The sequence below is a fragment of the Tauraco erythrolophus genome, chromosome 4 (genome assembly GCF_009769465.1).
Source record: "Tauraco erythrolophus isolate bTauEry1 chromosome 4, bTauEry1.pri, whole genome shotgun sequence".
Taxonomy (NCBI): domain Eukaryota; kingdom Metazoa; phylum Chordata; class Aves; order Musophagiformes; family Musophagidae; genus Tauraco; species Tauraco erythrolophus.
Genome location: NC_141468.1, coordinates 75,788,990 through 75,809,617, shown reverse-complemented (window position 1 = coordinate 75,809,617; position 20,628 = coordinate 75,788,990). Strand labels below are relative to the sequence as shown.

General features: G+C 40.5%; 1 protein-coding gene across 3 annotated transcripts in view; it reads right to left on the bottom strand.

Moving 5' to 3' along the window:
• KIAA0930 (KIAA0930 ortholog) overlaps positions 1 to 20,628 on the bottom strand; it is a 75,942-nt gene that overhangs the window by 8,589 nt on the left and 46,725 nt on the right. For 2 of the 3 annotated variants that reach the window (XM_086611203.1, XM_086611205.1), the window contains exons 3-7: positions 8,214 to 8,321; positions 6,835 to 6,912; positions 3,949 to 4,050; positions 3,393 to 3,533; positions 1,289 to 1,483 (exon numbers count right to left, since the gene is read on the bottom strand). In XM_086611203.1, coding sequence (XP_086467329.1) covers positions 1,289 to 1,483; positions 3,393 to 3,533; positions 3,949 to 4,050; positions 6,835 to 6,912; positions 8,214 to 8,321 — 624 coding nt within the window. The remainder of the gene's footprint in view (positions 1 to 1,288; positions 1,484 to 3,392; positions 3,534 to 3,948; positions 4,051 to 6,834; positions 6,913 to 8,213; positions 8,322 to 20,628) is intronic. The other variant, XM_086611204.1, reaches the window with a different exon arrangement.

Sequence of the window (20,628 nt, the reverse complement as noted above, 5' to 3'; positions counted from 1 at the left end):
TTCGGAGCAGTAGCTGCTCTTGAGTAAGCCACAAGTAAGTCCACCATACCTATTTCAGAAAGAATTGAAGTGCAGTGCTATGTACTGGTTTTCATAGAATCATAGAATGGCATAGGCTGGAAGGGACCTTAGAGATCATCTAATTCAACCTCCCTGTCATGGGCAGGGATGCCTCTCAACTAGATCCGACTACTTAAGGCTCTGTCCATAGTTCCATTTCAAACGAAAAAAATAGGGATAACTACTTTGCTAATGGAGGTGAGTAGTTTTTAATCTCGTACTTCCTTCTTCACAAAGTTAATTTAACAATCTCATAACTCTTCCTGAGATGACACCTGATATCGCTCATATCTGTCCATACAAATAAAGAGGGAGGTAACATGTGAGTGAGGATGACAGTCAAGTCAGGTTAATGCTGCACTGCAGAAACAAACACTCTGTCGTCCTTCTATCATTAATGCTATTAAAAAAACCTAGAAGCATTCTATCGCCCAACTAATCCTCTGTTTAGTGCACTTGAGCTCTAATTTGTGCTTGTCTCTACTTTTAATTCTGTAGCCATTTCATATCACACCTGGAAGGAAACCCAGAAACAGGAAACCAGACTAGAATCCATCAGGAACTACCCGGCCCAGCTCAGGATACATCTGTGCAGGCATTTTGAAAACATGTTCCCAACTCCCACTAACTAGGTAAAACGCCTTAATGGAAAACAAGGCTCAGGATTGAATAAGGGTCAAATCATCATCTATGGACTGATTCTACTGGTATTTTACTGTACCTGTATTAAAATTAAACATATGCATAAATATGGTACTGCATCTAGATCCATAACCTTTGCTTCAATATTATACAGGCTTCACATTGGCAGCATTCACCGGTGGCAATATCTCCTAACAGTACCATTTCCTGTGAGGTTCAGCAAGCAACCTACGTAATACATGAATTTCACGTTTCTAGGCAAATCCCATCTTGTACAGAAATGGAATCTACTCATTTTCATAGAAAACAGGCAGAGTCATCATTTTCCCTGGCATCAACATTGCTGCTGTTTCAACAAAACACTCCTCCAGAAGCATGGATCATCCAGCATCTTCGTGTTCAGTGTTTGCTCAAGGGAAACCACTAAAAATCCATCTGCACATACTGAGTAATTTCAAAATATACATAGGCAAAACTAAGTTCTGAACCTTGATGTGAGCTAATCCCAGCTTCAGTCCATCTCCTGGCTTTGAAACAAAACACATTCATGCTTAACTGTAAGTCAGTATTTCAGTCTGTTACTTACTCTCTCATGCACTGGGGAGTCTGGATTTGAATCTTCTTCTGTCCCATATGGTGAAGTGTCACCAGTAGAAACTCTACTCACTGCCATCTCCGCATGTCCTTTCCCTTGTGGCCCTTTCATTCGGACAAACTCCATGTTGTTATATTTATAAAAGCCAAAAGACATTCTTTGAGCCATCTTAGCTGCAACGCTCACCTAAAATGCATAAAGACAGGAGGGAAAAATCATGTAATATCATCTCCATGTTTCAAAAACGCAACATTCTCTGAAAGTAGTTATTTAAGAATGAGTCAAATACATAGTGGATGATGATCATTATCTTGATTCTTAAGAAGCATTTTAAGCCACAATCTGAAGTGATTTCCAAAAGGGAGGCAATTTTACAGTCACAAAAACAGAGGCTTGGAGAAGAATCAACTCCTTCGGCTATCTAAAAAGGTAGAGCTACCCAACGACACGCTGAGATAAAACAAAAGGCTTTATCCAGACCCACACAATGCGGCACACCGCAGCACAAGCAGGCACGTGCACAACTCAGCCTGCCGCAGGGACGCTCGTTTGAGTCCAAAAAGCAATAGACACGCACACAAAATGCCCCAAACTAGCAAAGCACACTGCACAACTCTGGCACTACTTTGTGGCAAGTCAATTCAGACATTTCTGTGTCCATACTGTCAAGCCCAAAGCATAAAGAACCAGTCCCCATGCACAACTAACCTGCATCGCCTTGCTCACCGCAAAACCCTGACCGCTTTTGAACCCTCTCAACAGACAGAAGGGCTCAATTTCCAGTTAACACAACTGAACTGAAAACTGAACTGAGAACTGAAAAAAGGAACAGACCAATATGAAAACAGTCAAGGTTTTGCCAAGTTAAATAAGTAGGACTTATCCATAAGTTTAAGTGGTTTATCACAACTTTCAGCAGTTTATCACCTGAAAGGGCCAAGATGCTCATTGTGTAACACAACTCGTACTGTGCTAAGAGTTAATAGACACAACTGAAATCGAGTAACCTTCAAAAGCATAGAGAGCTTGCTTCTGTTCTAAGAAAGGTCAAATTTCAAATTTTTCCTCTGGCCATAATCAAGTATTTGAAGATCTAACAATTTTACTTCATCTAACAAAACAACGTAGAGTAACAGTGTGGTCAAACAGCATATTCCTAGACTATAAGGTGACATTACCATATCAAATCCTGTCTTTCCACTGCAGGGCTTTCTTCTTATTTTGACTTTAATAATTCTGCATTCCCATGTATTTTAATAACCCACCTGCTGATGGTAAGAGGCCAAAAGATGATGGTGGGACAAAGAAACAATTTGAGTTTCGTGTTCTCTTGAAAAACTGCTTTAAGAGTATAAACAACTCACATTTAAAACAGGGTGAAGGGAAATTATTCAGGACCTTGCCTGAAAAGGGTAGGAAGAAAAGGAAATTAAGTTTACAGTCACAGCAGATATCGGTGGTGTTTTCTTGTTTGGCTGGTTGTTGTGGGTTTTTTTTTTGTAAAAACCCTCAGGTCTGTCTTTATAACAAACTGAAGTTTATTGGCTCTTGCGCTCTCTCAACTTCAGCACTAAGTACTGAATTTGAAGCCAAAAGTGCTGGCATTTCATGTTGCTATAGGAAACCAAAGAAAGCTTCCTTCTGTGGCAGTGAAACTACAGTGGCCTGTTGAAAGTACCATGAGTACAAAACAAACTAAAGAAAAACACATTTTACGTATAGCAAGGTAGTTATCAGAGCTGAAGAGCTCCCTGAAAAACACGCCTTCTCTGAAGTAACTAGAAGTATCTATGAACTTCAGAGAAAATGAAGGAGCTCCCAGAACTCCGTTATTCAGATCCATTCCTGTGTTACGCTCTTGCCTATTTATGAACTTCACTCTTTTTGGCAAACGCCAGAGTAATAGGTCTTTATCTGAACACTCTCAGTTGTCTGAGCCAAAAGCATTAGCTTTCAGCTAACTTTCAAAGCCAAAAAGGACAGACTACGATGCAGATGATCTAACAGGACAAAAGCTAACAGCCTCAGCAGCAAATTAAAACTGCGGTCAGAGTATCATTATTGCAAAGGACGTTGTCCTTCAGAAGTGCCTTACCCTGTTGTCATAGACCTTCTTGAGTGCTTCATAGCGGATGGATCCCTGAAAAATCACCCCTTGGAAGGTGTTGCTTTTGTCACTGGCCACCAGCTCAACACAGACCATTTCTCCTTCTCCCACAGTCATGTCACTGAAAACCTGCCAAAGATGCAACATGAAACACCTCAAGGCAAACTGCAGCTGTTAAAGTTCAAACATAGTCAGATTCCCATGGTTCTCCAGAGGCCCAAGGCACTTGCAAAGTAAATAGGAGAAAGCAAGGGAGCGCTATGTTCCACCTCAGCCTTTAGGCAGCGCACACTGCAAACTGTGTTGAGATACGCAGCTCTCACATCAGCCTGTCTTGCTTTAGCCCATCATAAAGACGGATGCCAAAATCCAGCTTTAAGCTCAGATTTCAAACATTAAAGAAAAGAGGAAGGTAAAATAAAATAAAAACTACTGGAAGATAACGCTCAATTAGACAAGACCATTTGTTCAAAGGTACAAGGAAACAGCTAATCAGGACGTAAGACTGGAAGAGGACAAAACTCTGCTGCAGTGAGGAACTCACCTCTTCAAAACTGTCAATCATGAAGAATATGTTGGGGTAGCTGATCTTCGACTCCTCTCCTTTGCTGTCCATTGGGTGTTTGCTAGGAGATGCAAACACTTGCTGAGAAAGATACGGAAAAAAACCAAACCTTCTTCTCAGTTAAACATGCTCAGGAACGGATGCACTGAGTACAAAGCAAGCAATACCAGAACACCGCAGTTGAGCACTACGCAGTCAGTATTTTCACTGACACTAGAGATGCTGGACATCCTGCAGGCAAAGCTGAGTTGGTTTCTGACTACAGCCTGTTTTGCAATAATGTTGCTTGTGAAATCCTTGCGTTTTCATTTACTGGCTGCTCCACAGTAAATGTCCCTGTCTGGACCTGACCTTTCCCTGTCCTATAGTACAGCTAAGGTATCCTCCGTTTTATTAACAGAGAAAACCACCTCGACCTGCCCTTAAGTTACTGCAACGTGCTGTCAAGTAAAAGCACACACAGTAAGAAAGTTACTGTGGAGTAGCTGACCTAACATTTCTTGTTTGCACAGTCAATTTTATTATTATTGTTTGCTTAGTACCATGATAAGATCAACATCACTCAGTAAAAGGAAGCATGGCCCTCAGGAGGACAAGCACTTGATTTCTCATCCTCATTTTCTGCTTCTGTTTCATTCTCTAGCCACTGTGCTTCTTCCTCTTGCATGTTCCTCCCTCTGAAGCAGTTCCTGAACTCCTTTGGTCACTTCACTCCTCAAAACAATCAATGTTTAAACAGCCAAAGGCTTTAGATTTTATCATTCCAACAAGATTAATAAGCAGGTAAAGAGGGAGAAGAATTCATACCAAGTAGCTTTCCTTGCTTCCACCTCTGTTTACAAACAAAGCTTTGAACTACAGAAACCTGCCAAATCTTAGCCCACTGTGAATGTGTTGAAAGCCCTGAATCTGCCCAGATTGTCAGGCTTGTGATACTCTTGCCATAAACTATTCAACACGAAATAGGACTACGGGTAGGATATTAGATATTCATGAGGTTTGCTTTTCCTTATTTGTACTTTCGAAGCCTACATGCAAATTTAAATACAGATTAATAAAAAGAAAGGTTGCTTCATGACAAGAAACAGTATTAGAAAGTAACAAGACTCCTCAAAGACGACACTTGCGCCAATGCCTGAAACAAGGACATCTTCCAGCCATCCTTGTTCTCATACCATCCAACGCAAAGCAAAACCACCCCCCAAACTCCTCTCCAGTCAGACACACCTGAGGCAGGCACAGTTTGTAGAGATCTTATTGTCAAGGCAGCAGAGAATTAATATAGTCTGCAAGATAATTTAGGGGAGAGTCAGTCTCTTTTTCACACCGCTTTCATGTCTCAGGTGCTCTACTGGTATGAACACAGTAGCTTTGCCATAGGTCTGGAGCAGCACAGTCAGTCCTATGTCTGAATAGGGCTTCTACCTATTCAGCACCTGGCTGCACACTGACAGGATAATAGATGCTTTCTGAAGCAGGAACCATCAGGGCAGTAATAGAGAACCAAGAAAGTTGGCTTTTGTTCGTTCAAAACCAAGAGCCTCAACAGTGCACGTTACAATGAAATGCCCTACTGCAAATACACTTTCCACAGTACATGGAATTGCCTTTTCTCTCTCCATAGATCAACTTTATGATGTTGAAACGTTACCAGTATGTGCTGGTAAGTTTTAACGTGCGCTAAGTTCTCCTAGAAAAGGGGAGATAAAGAAAAATTTATAAGCAGTCTCACAGTATTTTTCTGTTCCTCTAGGAACGAGGAACAGAAAAACCCCACCTTATCCTGAACACTGCTCACACGCAGTGAGGGCAGTTCTTTCATCCTCATCTGCCTAGTTTTCAAATCTGCAGGCAATATTTACAGATTTTTCTCAAAAGAATTTTGCAGAAGTTAACTCGGGGTGAAATCTGGACTACTAAATAGTGGAAAAAGCAATGAGACATAAAAGGCTTACTTACATCAGTGGTGCAATGTGGTGTCTCAACAGCACCAGAAGGGAATTACATGCCTAACTAATGCAAATTACAAATACAATAATCAGTGTTGCTAGTTTTGTTCCTAGACAAAGCAACAATTGTTTTAAAATGGTAAAACAAAATTAAAGGATTGAAGAGCATTGGTTTGTTTTATGAAAAGTCAGGAAGCAGCTGAACGAGCTAAAGGAATGGAAATGTCTGGGAGAAACAGCCTTTTAAAGGCAAAAGGAGCTTTTTAAAGAAAAATTTCTGCCAAGTAGGAGAAGTTGTTGCAAGATCTGCTGGAAACTGAGAGAAGAAGTCCAAGGTTTCTTGTTCCTATCCCCTCCATGTTATTCAGTCTCCCCCACTGTGCTAAACCCTGGATTAACTGTATGCTGCACACAAGCAAGTGATAAGTGCCTTCAGTGTGGAGATGGAAGGAATGAGCAGTTTAAGAGAGAAAACGAGAATCTCATAAGACAATAAAAAGATAATTTTGTAAGTAGTAAATTGTTCACCGTTTAATAGCCCTATATTATAGATTTAATCTGAAGGCTTCTTATAACTCAGGTCTCGTACAATTTCAGGTTTACCCTCAGATTGGTTAACAGTTGGGCGTATACCTCCCAGCAGACCACCCCCTCTCCTCCATCCAGTAGGCAAAGATATAAATCTGAAAGCATACAGACGTCTTCACAATTTTTTGAGAGGGGCTATAATGGACATTTAGATCTCACATTTAGATGACTGGCAGGAAATGTTACTAGAGAGAGACTTGAGATGCTTCACAAGGATGCATCTGTCAGCACAGCCTGAGAACCGCTGCTCTGGTCTTGATACGTTTTTTAGGATTAGGTAATACTGGATGTTAACCTCTTATCCACAGTAATAACATGGTAACCTCACCTGAGATTTCTTTTTGTGAATGTGAATATCTCCTCCATCGGAGCGTGTGCACACTGCACATGTCACCACATAATCCAGCTAGAAGAGGGCACCAGATAGAGAAATAAAGTTTTAGAGTTAGAAAGCCAAAGTATTCATGTGTATGAAGCAGAATACATTCAGTCTTCATTTTTTTAGCTGTCTGGCTAAAAAGTAAGATGGTTTGGTATTGCCTTTTTCTTTATTCTCTTTACTACACTGAAACTCCTACAATTTTTGAGCCTGTGGTTGTTGATTAACTCGATACTGAAATCCTTTGCACAGATGCTTGCTGAGGTGCACAACCTATGGGTAAAGAAACTCCTACCAATATTGTTTAACACTAGCTTACTGGTGAATAAGCATCACACACACACTCTTCAAGGTAGAGATGGAAAAGATATTCTCTCTTCAAAAAGGGAAAAATAGAAACACTAATGAACACAAGCAACACATTAGAGAGGTCAGAAGCCATTAACGTAGCCTGCTGAACAACACGAAAAAACTTGTAAGGAGCAAGCATGATAGCTCTGGGCAGCAATGCTCAGCTGTAACACATCTCTGAATTCTGACTGCAGCAAATGGATTCTGGTTTTATTCAGCACCAAATAAAGGCCGAAACTGCTCTCTGCAGAGAAGTTCTGCAATGAGACTTCTGGGAGGAAGAGGAGAGAATGAAAACAATTTATTTTTCAGGATGAGTGCAGTGAGCCAGCAGTCTCTCATTCCAAGATCATAACCAAGAAAACTTTTAAGGGATCTCAAAGGACTGTAGTAACATTCAGCTTCCCTAAGTGCCAATGTAACATATGCAATAACTGAACAATCTATGAGTTAATTAAAGAAATAATTTGTGCTAGCTTCATGTTTCCACCACGAAAAAAAAAGTTTTATTAAACTTCTGAAGTCAAGAGCAGCACACTCCCAGTGTAATACATAACACCTTTACTGCATTTCCACTTAGCAGTTCCCTGCCTTAGCTGCACCAGTATTATGAACTCTAACAGAAATGTTGCTTGTCTAACAGTCTTGTTCACTCTCAGAAACTACTAAACTTGATATTAAACTTGACAAAGCATTCTATTTTGGAAAACTTTGTTACAGAGCATAAAAGCCCAGCTTCACTGGATATATTTAATTTTTTTTTGATGAAAGCTATTAGGACTCTACTGAAAAATAATAAACATCTCAGTTTATATTCATTTAGACTCTGAAAGGCAAAATTAAAATCATGTTTCATTTCTATCCTTCAGAAGTGTTCAAATCACCCAAGCTAGGGAGGAAAGGGGACAGAACAAAGCCTTCCCTGAAACCTCTCTAGCATAAATAGCCCATGAAAATTAGTTAAGCATCACTGTTACCTTCTGTAGGATGAGGTTCAAGTAGACACTCTCTTCCCAGTCAATGTCGGGGTCTCCCAGGCCAGGAAGCTTCTTAGAATCTCTCCGGTAAACTTCAACTTCAACCTGCTAAGAAAATACCACATCTCCTTGAAAAATATTACCTAAAGGTACTATATGCATACATAAAACCAACACCAGAAGCTGCATGTCATGTAGCTTCCTGCTGTTTTTTTCTGTCAGGATGAGATTTTGTTGACTGTGGAAGGTCAGCCCTCATGGAAGGCTTTGCATGGAAGTGAAGCTGGGGGGACAGGAGACATGAAGGAGAACAGGTGAGAAAGACAGGTCTGTACAAGGGAATCTGTTTTGTACCGCAGCTTCATTTATTCCTTATGATGGGTGTGTTTTAGAAAAAATGAAATAAATAAAATTTGCCATCCACATGGCATACTTCTTGACATACTTCTCTTAACACGATCCCTTGGAACCAAGCATGTCACTAGACTAACGCTCAACATTGTCTCGCTGGTAGTTGCCTGTTCCCAGGTGCAGTGGGAGCCTCTGGGAAAACAAAGTCCACTAATTAATGCGTCACAGAAGACATTTTGGTAACCTCTCTTCTAAATGTTTCGTACTGACTGGACCCCCACTACATGTGAGATTTTCAGTGTACTAAAAACAAGCAGACAAAAAATCCTGAATAACCCCAGAAAGCAGAAACAACTCTACCAATGCTAAAGTATTGAAGCAACTGAGATAAATACAAAATTTGACTTGACGTAGTACACAGAATTAAACAGCAGTTGATACTTTACAGAAAAAAAAAGCTGCAGCACGGCTTAACCTCTGAAGGGGTGTGTAATACAAAATAGGGTAACAAGTAGCACACTTAACAGATGTCTCGACAGAATACCTGGAAAAGCATTTCTTTTCTCTTTGTTTGTCAAGTATCTTTTTGGGATAACACAGTAACATACTTGAAAAGATGTTTAAGAAATATCTGGATATTGTGACCAGTTGGTCAGGGCAGAGAAGGAAGGATAGAGCTGGTGTGTTGGAAAACAGACTGTCAAAAAGTCAGAATATGTGAATGCAATCAAATAAAGTAAGATTAACCCCTATAGCAACTGTGTATTTATTTCAACTCCTCTGGGAAGCATAAAGCTACAAGACTGAAATATAATGAAGAACACTGAAACAGTACAATATTTCAAGGTTAACACCATCATCAGATACCATGAAAGCTGAATGCACTGTTTTCTGTAATTAATTTTTTTACCTTACAAATATCTTTTAAAAAGGTCTTCTTGCATTTTCTTTTTTCCCTTCTAAAGCTCCTAACCATGAATCTTTCTACTGGCAATATAATTGCACAAACAAATGAGAGTTACTGTAAAAACACTAAGAATTGAGCAGCTGAGGGAAATAATCTAATTTAAATTCATCTCCAAATAAACAAAGGTGATACTTGCACTTTTGTGCCTAAAAGCACAGAAGCATCGCATTTGCAAGATTCCAGAAATACCCCGAGAAACAAAAGCCATTCTGTCTCCGAAGGAAGGACACAGGGAGAGGAACGGGCGAAGGCAGGACTGAGTAACCGCAGGGTAAAACTCCAGCTCCAATGCACACCAGGGTTAAGAGAGACCCAGTGCTCAGCAGACACTGCCTCAGTCTTCTGCCTCCATATCCATGGAGCCTTAATTTTAATCCAGGCAGTTTAATCGCCTCTTAATGACCGTCTCCCTTTGCAGAAGCTGGCCACTAATGTTTTCTGCTTCACACGCTGAACTACTTCTCCCCAGAAATTACAAAGCCATTGCACAACAGCTCTTTCACAGACCATCCCCCACCCTCTCACAGATAATGACAGAAAAAGGGCCTCTCTCTAATCACTTTTTCCCTAACCACTAATTTAGGGTAGGATTCCCGGGCAGTACAACCTGTGGGTCAGGGCACAGTGGATCACCGTGAATCACCGTGAATCACCACTATGTCTGTTCCCCAAGCCGAGTGCCTAAGCCACAACGTATTCCAAAGCAAATTAATCTAGGGAATTTAGGGAATTCAATTTTTTTTTGCCAGGCAATAAACTGTATGGGGTACAGATCTCTGTTCAACAGGTCAAACCAGGCAGGACAGGGGTGACCTCTTCCCAGAGAGAAAGGAGCTGTCAGCAGCCAGAAGTGACAGGGGCAGCACTCGTCCAACCCTAGAAAGACAGAAAATGGACTTCCAAATGCTCTCCATGGTGTTGGCATCTGCTGGACATGTTTTGCAGTTCCTGCTTGTGCCCAGCTGAGCATCCTTGGTGGGCATCAGGAGAACGAACCGGCCCTACCCAGCACTGGGGCAGTAGTTACACCAAGACGCCAGCGTTTGCTTCAGCAGCCAGTAGTTTCGGATCCCGTACTTCCTGCCCCACCAAAGGATCTGCTTTATAAGAACGCAACGAGCTCTCGCCAAGGTGCTGTAACAAGCAGCGCTACTGCTCCCCATCTGACTGATACTGCACTTCACAGTGCAAGCATCCAAATTAAAACTCACTTTTGAAAAAAAATCTCACCTCTTCTCTCATGAACATCTCTATCTGCAACACCTCTTTTACTCACTTCTACACAATTCTTCCAGAAATAGCAAGGCATCCATACAGCATCTCAGCATAAAGCAAAGTCCTAAATCTGGGTTGGCCAAAACAAACAGCACTTTCCAGAGGCTCAATGTCCCATGCAAGTGCTGTAGGTCACAAAATTAACCTCAGCTCCACTCTACTGCCACAGTGCTGGACACATGAAGGTGGCCAAGAGATATTATGTGAAATAAATCAACAGGCTCAGTTCAACTCGTAGCAAACGATCCCACTGTCAGTAGCACACTGCAGAGTCTCAGGTGGGACCAAGGATGTAGGAAAGACCGGGGATGACTCCACTCAGACCCTGCAGCCACTTTTTCAGCATTAGCCAATAAAGGAGGCATTCAAATCAATCATTAAAAAAATATAAAACTTAAAAAACCTCATACAAAAAACTTTAAACACAAATTTTCACCATTCCCTACATCTTAATCACTACTGTTTAAAATCAGCAGTCTAAATTTCTTGGCTGGCTGACCTAATTTGTACACATCCCAAGGAAGCTTGCTCAGCATCTGTATGCTTATCTTCCTGCTACTATGTACAAACAGCACATATGCCAAGAACGCAAAAACAAAACCTGAAGCCTCAGAGAGCCCTGTTACTCAGGCTCCTTATGTGCAAAAAAATTGCAGTTGTAAGATCACATGAATAGTGTAGAAGTAGCTACCTTAGCTGTCACCATTTAAGTCCCAGTCCAAAAAATCAAGGGGTAAGTACTAATCTTTTCAACTTAAGTGAACCACTTTGAGTGAATGTCAGCATCTGGGACTGACAGCATGGGAAAGAGAAGACCTACGTGTTAGGTGTTCTGACCTCTGAGTGCTCAGACATCAACAAAGAGAAGCGCTGTCAAAATTTCAATGAGTTCCCAGTAACAGAAACCATTATGTGAGTTTAGGTAAGTCAGTGTTGCCAGTGCTGAGCACAGCGCTTCCTAAATAAAGAGAAACACTTGCCTTACAGAAGTGTTGCCTTATATTTACATAGAAATCACATGGTGAACGTGAACCTTTTTTTTAATATATAAAAATTAATATATCAAATATATATATATAAATTTAACAAATTAAAATAGAATTTCTTAGAATACCTTGTGCTTTTCATCAGAACAACGTTTTGTGATATTCTAGGCTTAAATAATGTTGTCGTGTTTGGCCTTCTGGAGTTACGAAATGATATGGACACGTGCTGGATTTCAGACAGCTGAGTCCTCCCAAGAAAACAAATCTGTCTCAGCCAGGGATCCAGGAGGCACTGGGTCTTTTTCCAGGTCTGCTGCTGATTCACTTGGCCATGCCTCACCTCTGTGCTTGTTTATCTGGCTTTAAATTAGATCTGCCTTCCTGCAAACGTGAGAATTTATTAATAGAAAGAACTACGTAAATACTAACTATTCCCAGTGAAATCCAGAAGCCAAGCTGGGTATTTCCTCACTCAAGTCAAGATGATGACTCTTCTACAGTTTCAGCAAGCTGAAATCCATTATGCCACTTTATAAAAGTTTTCACAGGGTTACTGAGCTCAGGCTGTAACGGAGAATTACATCATCTGGGCTGACCTCCTACATGTCACAGACATTCTACCCTGTTACTTCTTCACAAAGCCCAGTTAATCACATTTGACCAGACAGTGCCTGGGAAAATACCTTATTTTGAGAACTCGTTCCAATGATTAATCATCCTCTTGGCTGAAAGTGTGCAACTTCATTTAATTTAGCTGCTTTCCTTTTGCCAGCCTCTGGTTCTTGTCATGCCTATTTCCACTATATTAAGAAGCTCTTTTAATACTTGGTTGTGAGGTGTTTTTTTCATCATTTGTTAATCTTTCAGACAAACCAGACAGAATTCCTTTAGGAGGTCTCACAGTAGGGCAACTTTGCAGATCCTTGTGCTCCTTTACCATCCTCTCAGTATTTCACCAGTACTGGAGTTTTCTGGTGCTGGCACGGCACTGGTGTACACGCTCTCCCTATTCCCACAGGACTGCACTTTTTCTGCACAGCAACATGATTGTATGCTAAATAATTTGTATTCTGTGCCTTGCCTGTCCTTTCCAGAGCTCGGGTGCACTCCTGGCACTGAAGTATTGAACCACATTAATAAATGGATCCACATTTTCCAGAGATCAAGCTGCACAGTCCAATGGTCATGCCCTCATTGTAATTCATGCAGCATCAATGCGTATCATCTGCAAATCTGAATCCACTGTAACTTTCTCATCCCAGTTGCCAGTCCCTGCAGAGTCTCCTTACAAACACTTCCAACCAATGTAGTTTCCCCTTCACTCACTCCGTTTTGCCACTCCTGTGAGCCAGGACTCTGACTGCCATCCTGCTTTTCCTCAGCCCATTTCTCTTCCATGCATGGCAAATGTTCTAGGTACCTTCTAAGACAGCTCTCGCATACTAGTCAAGCTATGGTCCATCTCTAGGACTTCACGAGCTTTTGTGATGCAATGCCTGTGCCTACTCTGGAGTAACACCAGAGGTCCTGGAGAGCCTCACAGCTACTCCTGTCTACAGCTACATCCACAAGGAACACACAACCGTAGGCAAGAGCTATCATCTGCACAAAAGGAACATTCTAAGTGCAAAGGAGTAAAGCGTCTATTAAAACTAATGTATTTTATTCACAGAAATATGCCTTTCAGAGATGTATATATTGTGGACTGGTTATCTTTACAAAAGAACCCAAGTCATACAGAATCACACATCTTGCACTGGAAGACAATACAAAACATATGTTAGCTTTATAATTACAGAGAGCTGGAACATTTTTAACATAAAACCCAGGAAAAAAAAAACATCTGAGATCCCAGTTTAGGTTTAAAAATCTTTTTTATAAACTGGGCACATTTTCCATCATGCCTATTTGCTCCCCAAAACTTCCCATACATGATTTATCTTTTTAATTTATATTTATAATTTGAACACTAGGACATTTAGCACCCCTCAAAAAAAAAAAACCTTACACAGAAGAGCATAATTCTATATAGTTCCCAAGCCATTAGATGGTGTTTGATGAAACCCACGTGAACTGAAAATCACCTTGCTTGCACAGCTTAGCACATAAGCCTTTAAAAAACTCCTGAAAAGAAGTCTACAATCAAAATCAATACAGGCTGGGCAGCACAAAAAGAGTGGGGTAATAAGAACAGGGTTTACAAGCAGCACTATTTTGTTGGCATTCAAGAAGCCATCTAAAAAAAGCAAATTCTGTTCTTCTATAAAAAGAAGTCTAATGGGATTACAGGTCTATCTAGTAGTAGCATCACTGTTCAGGTTTCAGACCACATTCACTAAAAAACAGTAAAGGGGAGGCGGGTGAATGTGAAAAGGGAGAGGAAGAACAAAATTCAAGACTTTTTCCACAACAAAACTTACAGTTCAGCTAGGAAATACTCCAACCCTCTCCAGAGTCAGCTGCAGTACAGAGACTGAAATTTGATTTTTAGGATCTTACATTGCCAGGTTTGGTTCAAAAGATCAGGGGGGAAAAAAAAGAAAAAAAAAAATCAGTGAAAGAAAAAGTTTCTTTCAAAAACTGGTCCATCTACAAAAGCAGAATTATCTCCCAGCATGTGCCCATCTGCACTCAGTTCTAAAAAGCTCCCATCACACAGTGCCAACTATTCTGAAGCCCAGTGGCTTTCAACATTAGAAGCATCTTTCTCACATTTATCCAAGTATTTCCCTTTACTAGTCTTCCTTGTAGCAAAAAAGTATAATTCTATAATGGTATCTTAAATACTAAACCAAATTAAACAGTCTTTCTGAAGTCACTGACCAAAAGAAGACACATTTTACCAGTATAAACAATCACAACAAAACTTTTCTCTTAGGGGAATAAAAGATGTCTTTAAAAAAGTCAGAGAAAATACTTGAAGTACAACAAAGAAGTGGTGCTAAATGTTAAAACCAGCCATTAAGCAAGGTCAGGACAAAAATTACAGTTAACTATAACTGCAATGTTAATGTAAATTTTAGTTATATTCCCAAGTTGGGCAGAACGTTAAAATCCCTTTTCTTTCTGGATCCTCTGAACACATACAAGTAACTTGAAAGACGTCATACAGCACCAATAATGCTACTGTAGCAAGACAGTTTATGGATAGGAAGGAGAGAGAATTTGTGACTACAACAGCTTTTTATTAGAACCTACTGGTTAGACAGCAAGAACAAACTTTGAGGAATAAGCAGTCATCTTTGGCTCCTTTCACCACAAAAACTAACCATTTTTCCCCAACCTAAGCAAAGACATTAATTCTCACTCCCAAGCCTCAGCCTCCAGTAACCTGAAAATATAATACCGTCAATGGATTCTCAAAACCCAACATACCTGTGATCTTCTACATCATCTCCATGACTAATGTCACAAAGGCTATCATTGATACAAATGCATTTTGGAGACAGCAATCAAGCTGTGATAAGCCACTGGAACGCTTAGAAAAGTCCTAAAAAAGGCATTAAGAGAAAAATCCATGTCCTCTGATAGATGTGGACCTCCATTAGAATGCAAATGATAAAGGGCATTCACTTTCTAGTTGTACTTTCACTGTAGCTCTGGAACACTTCAAATCCCAGTAGGCTTGGTCATAACAATGTTAACTAAAAACCAAAGAATGTTAACGAAATGTTAACTAAAAACTAAGAAAAAAACCCAAATATGCACACTCCCTCATAACTTTCAGGATATTACTTAATTTAAAGATGCAGCAACCCTAACTTTTGAATCAGCCTCACAAATGTTTCAAGCTAATTTAATACTCTGGTAATGGGAAAAGAGTTATATTGACTTTTACATCTGGAAAAATAAATAAATAAATCGATAAGCTCCATGACCTTGATTTAATGCAGAGTATTCTACCCTGGTCTGAACATTTTACGGTATTTTTACCAGCAGGTATCAGGTCTGAGGTTAGCAGATATGAGAAAGTAGAATCAGACTGAGGCAAACTGCTACCCACTACCAGAAGAAGGTTTGTGTGCAATGATTCCTGTTCATCTTGCTCTTGAGGAGGGGGTGGAGGTAATTGATAAAAAAAGGAAATGCAGAAAATAAGATTGCTGCCTGAAACCCAACAGCAATATAGATCTGTGTGACAAATGCTGAAATCTTTGCAGTGTCTCTGGTTTTAGCACCTTCTCCAGCTCACTGGATTAAGGCTGGCTGCACAGAGACTGGCCTGCCAAAAATCTGCCAGAATGTGTGCAAGCTTTCTCTACAGCAAGGAGCTCTGTTACAGCAGCGTTCGCTTCTTTGAGCAAAACCTCCTCACCTCCAGATCACCGTGATGCAGGTGATTCCTTGCCTACGTACTAGAACGTATCAACAACATGATGCAATTCAGAAGGAAAAGACAGCATCCCAGGAGCTTCCAGGGCTCTTTGGAACAGAAATAAGGCATTTTTTCAGAGTAAGAAACCCTCGCAGGCGGAGGTCACCACTCTAATCTGCAAAGACTTTGGCCTCGTGTATTTAACAAGCTGACAGAAGCCGCAATAACACAGACCTGTCTATGAAAAAGTGTTTTTGTGTTTCATAACAGGCTGCCAGCACCATTGTAGAGCATACACCCGATAAGACACCATGAACTGATTTGACCAAGTCACCCATGAAAATCCATCTGCTCACTCATCCGCTCGGCATCGACAGACCTGGCTCTATTAAATGAGAAGAAAATCAAAGAAGTATGGTATTTTCTGGAGCGTGTAGAGAAGCCCTTTGGGAAGGGTGCATCCCCAGACCTGTCACAAAGAAGCTGCAGAAGGGACAATGACATTAACAATGGATTATGTTATAAGCCTTGCCTAGAATATTTATATCCAAGAGAATATTTAAAAGGGGACAACTGTATTTAACAATGCAAAAACATACTAAAGTGAAAAAGAAAGATTTTTTCAGATGTCATATGGAGCTTTCTTCTTCGGATTATGGCTACTGCAATTTTCACTGCCAGCAACTGTAAAGGACAATGAGAATAAAGTCCTCCAAAACAAAATTCCAATTTCCTTTTCCTGGATACCATTAATTATTTAGGAGTTGCACCTGATCCTCGTGGAGCACACTCTGGAGCCCACATAAAGGCAGCATAATGCCCAGTAGCTATGGCAACTTGACACCCACCTTAGCTATAAAGCTGAAACAAAGCCCACTGCAATAAAATGACTGTAAGCTCTTTCGTGCAAGATGCAAAGTTGAGCTACAAAGCCATTCATTTTCTAAAAATTTGCTTTGATGTTGATTACTTGGAATTCTCTCCCCCAACCACTCTGGTATAATCAAAAACCAAACGAACAGAAAGAGCAGCAAATGATCTTAAAAGCTGACTGTAATTTCTATTGTCTCTGGATTAATCAGAACAGCAAGACGATACCTCAGACTCCAGTGTCTTGCAGATGTTCCTTCAAAGGTCCAAATGGGATAAGTCACCTACCCAACAGCAGTTGCTCATCTTTTCCATGATCTACCTGCAAACGCGCTTTTTAAATTGAAATGGAAACAAAATGATTCACTCTGTTTTGTCACACTTATCTATAAATGGGAGATCCATTCAAGTCAAAATCATCCAGAGTAGGTTGCAAGAATAGCTGCAGTATTTCCTATCCTGAAGAAGCTGTGTTCGTTTAAATAAGCAGCTGAACTTGTTGCAAAACGTCTTCTCCCTTCCTGTCCTCCTTCTCACATCTCTTGCATGTATTTAGGGCTTCACAACAGCAGCAATCATCTCATGTGAATGTGGGATTACCAGACAGATGTCATCTTAGAGCAAACCTGCTATATACATAGAAAGCTGTAGAGCTACTGATGTAATGGTGCATGTAACGGTGCATATAACGGGGAAAAAACCCACAGCATCTGGTTTAAGAAAACGTGACTTACACAACCAAGTTCCTTCCTGCTCTCGGCCATCTTCCAAACACACTGGCCAGCTTCAGGCAAACCTGACAGAGATAAGTCTCATGGATCGTATCACCGCGACAATTGTCAATCAGACACCCTCTTGTTATTACTACTGCTGAAGAAGGGCCAGGGAAGCTCTGTCTTTTCCTAACTTCACAGCCACCACTTGCTGTGAACCACTCACAGTGCCACTACCTTTTGCATTGGTAGCAATTAAAAAAAAAAACAACAAACAAAAAACTACACAGGGTAAAAGGCATGGGACATTGCTGGAGGGACACTGGGGACCGAGCAAGGTGATGAGGGGCTCTACTTCGGAGGGGCCCAGGGAATACTGCAGGAATGGAGTCACAGCAGACAAGAAGAGAAGTAAGATTAGTGGCGGGGCATCTGTACAAGAGATCAGACATATCCACAGGCCTGGCTGTATTATTCTGCAACTCACTGAACAGTTTATCTTACCCTTTGTATTTCGTGAGAATGAAATTCTTGCCCACTGAAGGGAATGGCAAAATCCTCATCAACTTCAGAAGAGCTGGGATTTCATCTCAAGATTTTCTAAGTATTTGTAACTTCTACACACATGACTCAAAGTAAATTTCACATTGGTGTATCTACAACAGTCTAGACTGAAATGTTTAAAAAACAGGCAAGCCACTGTAAATATGCTCAGATTCCAAAGAGGAATAATTACACATAACATTCATTAATAAGAAGAATCACCACACAGGTCCTTTTCTTTTGGATCAAAATAATTTGCTGCATTTATAGACCAGTTTGCAGTCCTATCACTAAAAGCCATAGGCCTTGTAAGGTTTATTAATCTTCATGTAAGCAACAGGAATATTAAAAAATAAAGTAATGAGTGCTGGGGAAGCTAAAAAGAAAACATCTGATTGTATAAAACATTTCTATTTGGTACAAAAATACAAAAGGAAGTAAAATATTGCATTATAAAAATTTAATTTATATTTTGTTGTCACTTAGATGCTCCACTTGCGATTATGAAACTGGACAGATATGTTTGGGAAAGACAGGCATTACAAGGAGAACCACTAGCATGATTTGCATGATACGTACTATTACTTTTTTTTATTCCTGAGGACTGATATTCTTTAAGAAGGTTAAAACAGGCAGTGATTTCACCATATGTGATAAGGTTCAGCATGGTTCCAAATCACTTAAGTTTATTTTTTATTAGGCAAAGAGCTAGATGTATGCTTTCTTTTGATAGTTAATTTAGGATTTTAAATCAGCAGGCTGATTGTTCTGCCTTCTAATAATCAAACAGGACTTAAATCCTTAGGGAATAAGATGATCATGAACTAGACAGCTTGGGAACTTTTTCTTGTGCTAATCAAGAGCTTTTAGGGAGAAAGCCTCACACAACTATGAAGGAGAGCAAAGCAGGGCTCTGCTGTGCCTTTCCCCATGGGTGTTTTGATAGCAGTGCTGATGTGCTCTGTAAGACACTAGATAAAGGCAAGGGAGGATAGAAAAACCATCATGGATTATTTATCTTAATTCCTGAAGAGGATTCTCCTGCCACATGTTTTTCTGCACCCTGTTTTGTCCCTTTTAAATACTCTGAAGAGTGAGATTTCCCATATTTCTGCTCAAGATTGTTCCTTGAAAAAAGTGCTGAGCAAGATAGATTAAAACCCTCATTTTGCACCACTTCATTACACAACCCTCTTGTACCTTCCACAGACTAATGCACAGTAATGCTGGAAGGCTCAGGCTGGGGAGGACAGAGGAGACTGTACCCACAGACCAGTTGACTCATCGTCTGTTCACTGGACAAGCACAGTTGCAGTTTCAACTTGAAAACAGCAAAAATCAGCTTACACGTAACCTTTATTCTCTCCCAGTTCCTTTCTTCTTGATACTCAGTTCTGCAGACCTACTCTCTCTACTCACATGGGTTTCAGTGCTGCTGTAATTCCTTACAACCTAATCTTCTCTTGTCATTTATTGATATGGCTGCAGTTGATGGCTTAATGGTGTAGGACTGTCTTAAAGTCAACGTTTTAGTTTACCTTAGAGTGAGAAGTGCTCCGATTTGTGAAGTCCAGCCTCTGAAATTCTAAGTTAATTACACTGCCCATCATTCCAACCTCTTTCAAAAAGGATGAGGCATCACTGCAAACATCACCCAACTTCAATCCACTGGCATCCTCTACTTCCACCCAACTGTGTTTCTGGGGGAAGAACAGACTTTGGTCTATGACTAGATCTGAACTGAAAACTTTAAAGACAGACCCTATTTATCTCTAATGAGACAAGAGTAAAAGGCACACAGGGCAATCCATAGCATCAGTTGGCAGCTAGAAGCAGCAGCTTCCTCCCTCTTCAAAGACAGAAAACACCCTCCTGTAACCTTTGCACTTCACCAATCTGTAGCAAAAAACAGTTTGCCCCCTCATTTGAGGGCACACACCAAATGCTAGTTTTTTAGATCCTGCACTGCCTTGAGGTTGTCTTTTCTCACTGAATTCTCACTTACTTTCTTCCTTACATTAAGTTTATATCTCATTATTAAAGAAGTCACCTTAAAATTAATAATAGCTCTTGCAAAAGTAATTCTTAATCACAAGAAATTCCTACCAGACATATTCTGTTTTCTTCTTAGAAGAGATGCCATCCAGAGGGACCTTGATAGGCTTGAGAATTGGGCCAGTGCAAACCGCATGAGCTTCAACAAGTCAAAATGCAAGGTCCTTCACCTGGGTCGGGCCAATCCTAGGCACAAATACAAACTGGGCACAGAGTGGGTTGAGAGTAGCCCTCAAGAGAAGGATTTGGAGGTGTTTATAGATGAGAAAGAAGCTCAACATGAGCCGCTCAACATGCAGCCCAGAAGGCCAACCGCATCCTGGGATGTATCAAGAGAAGC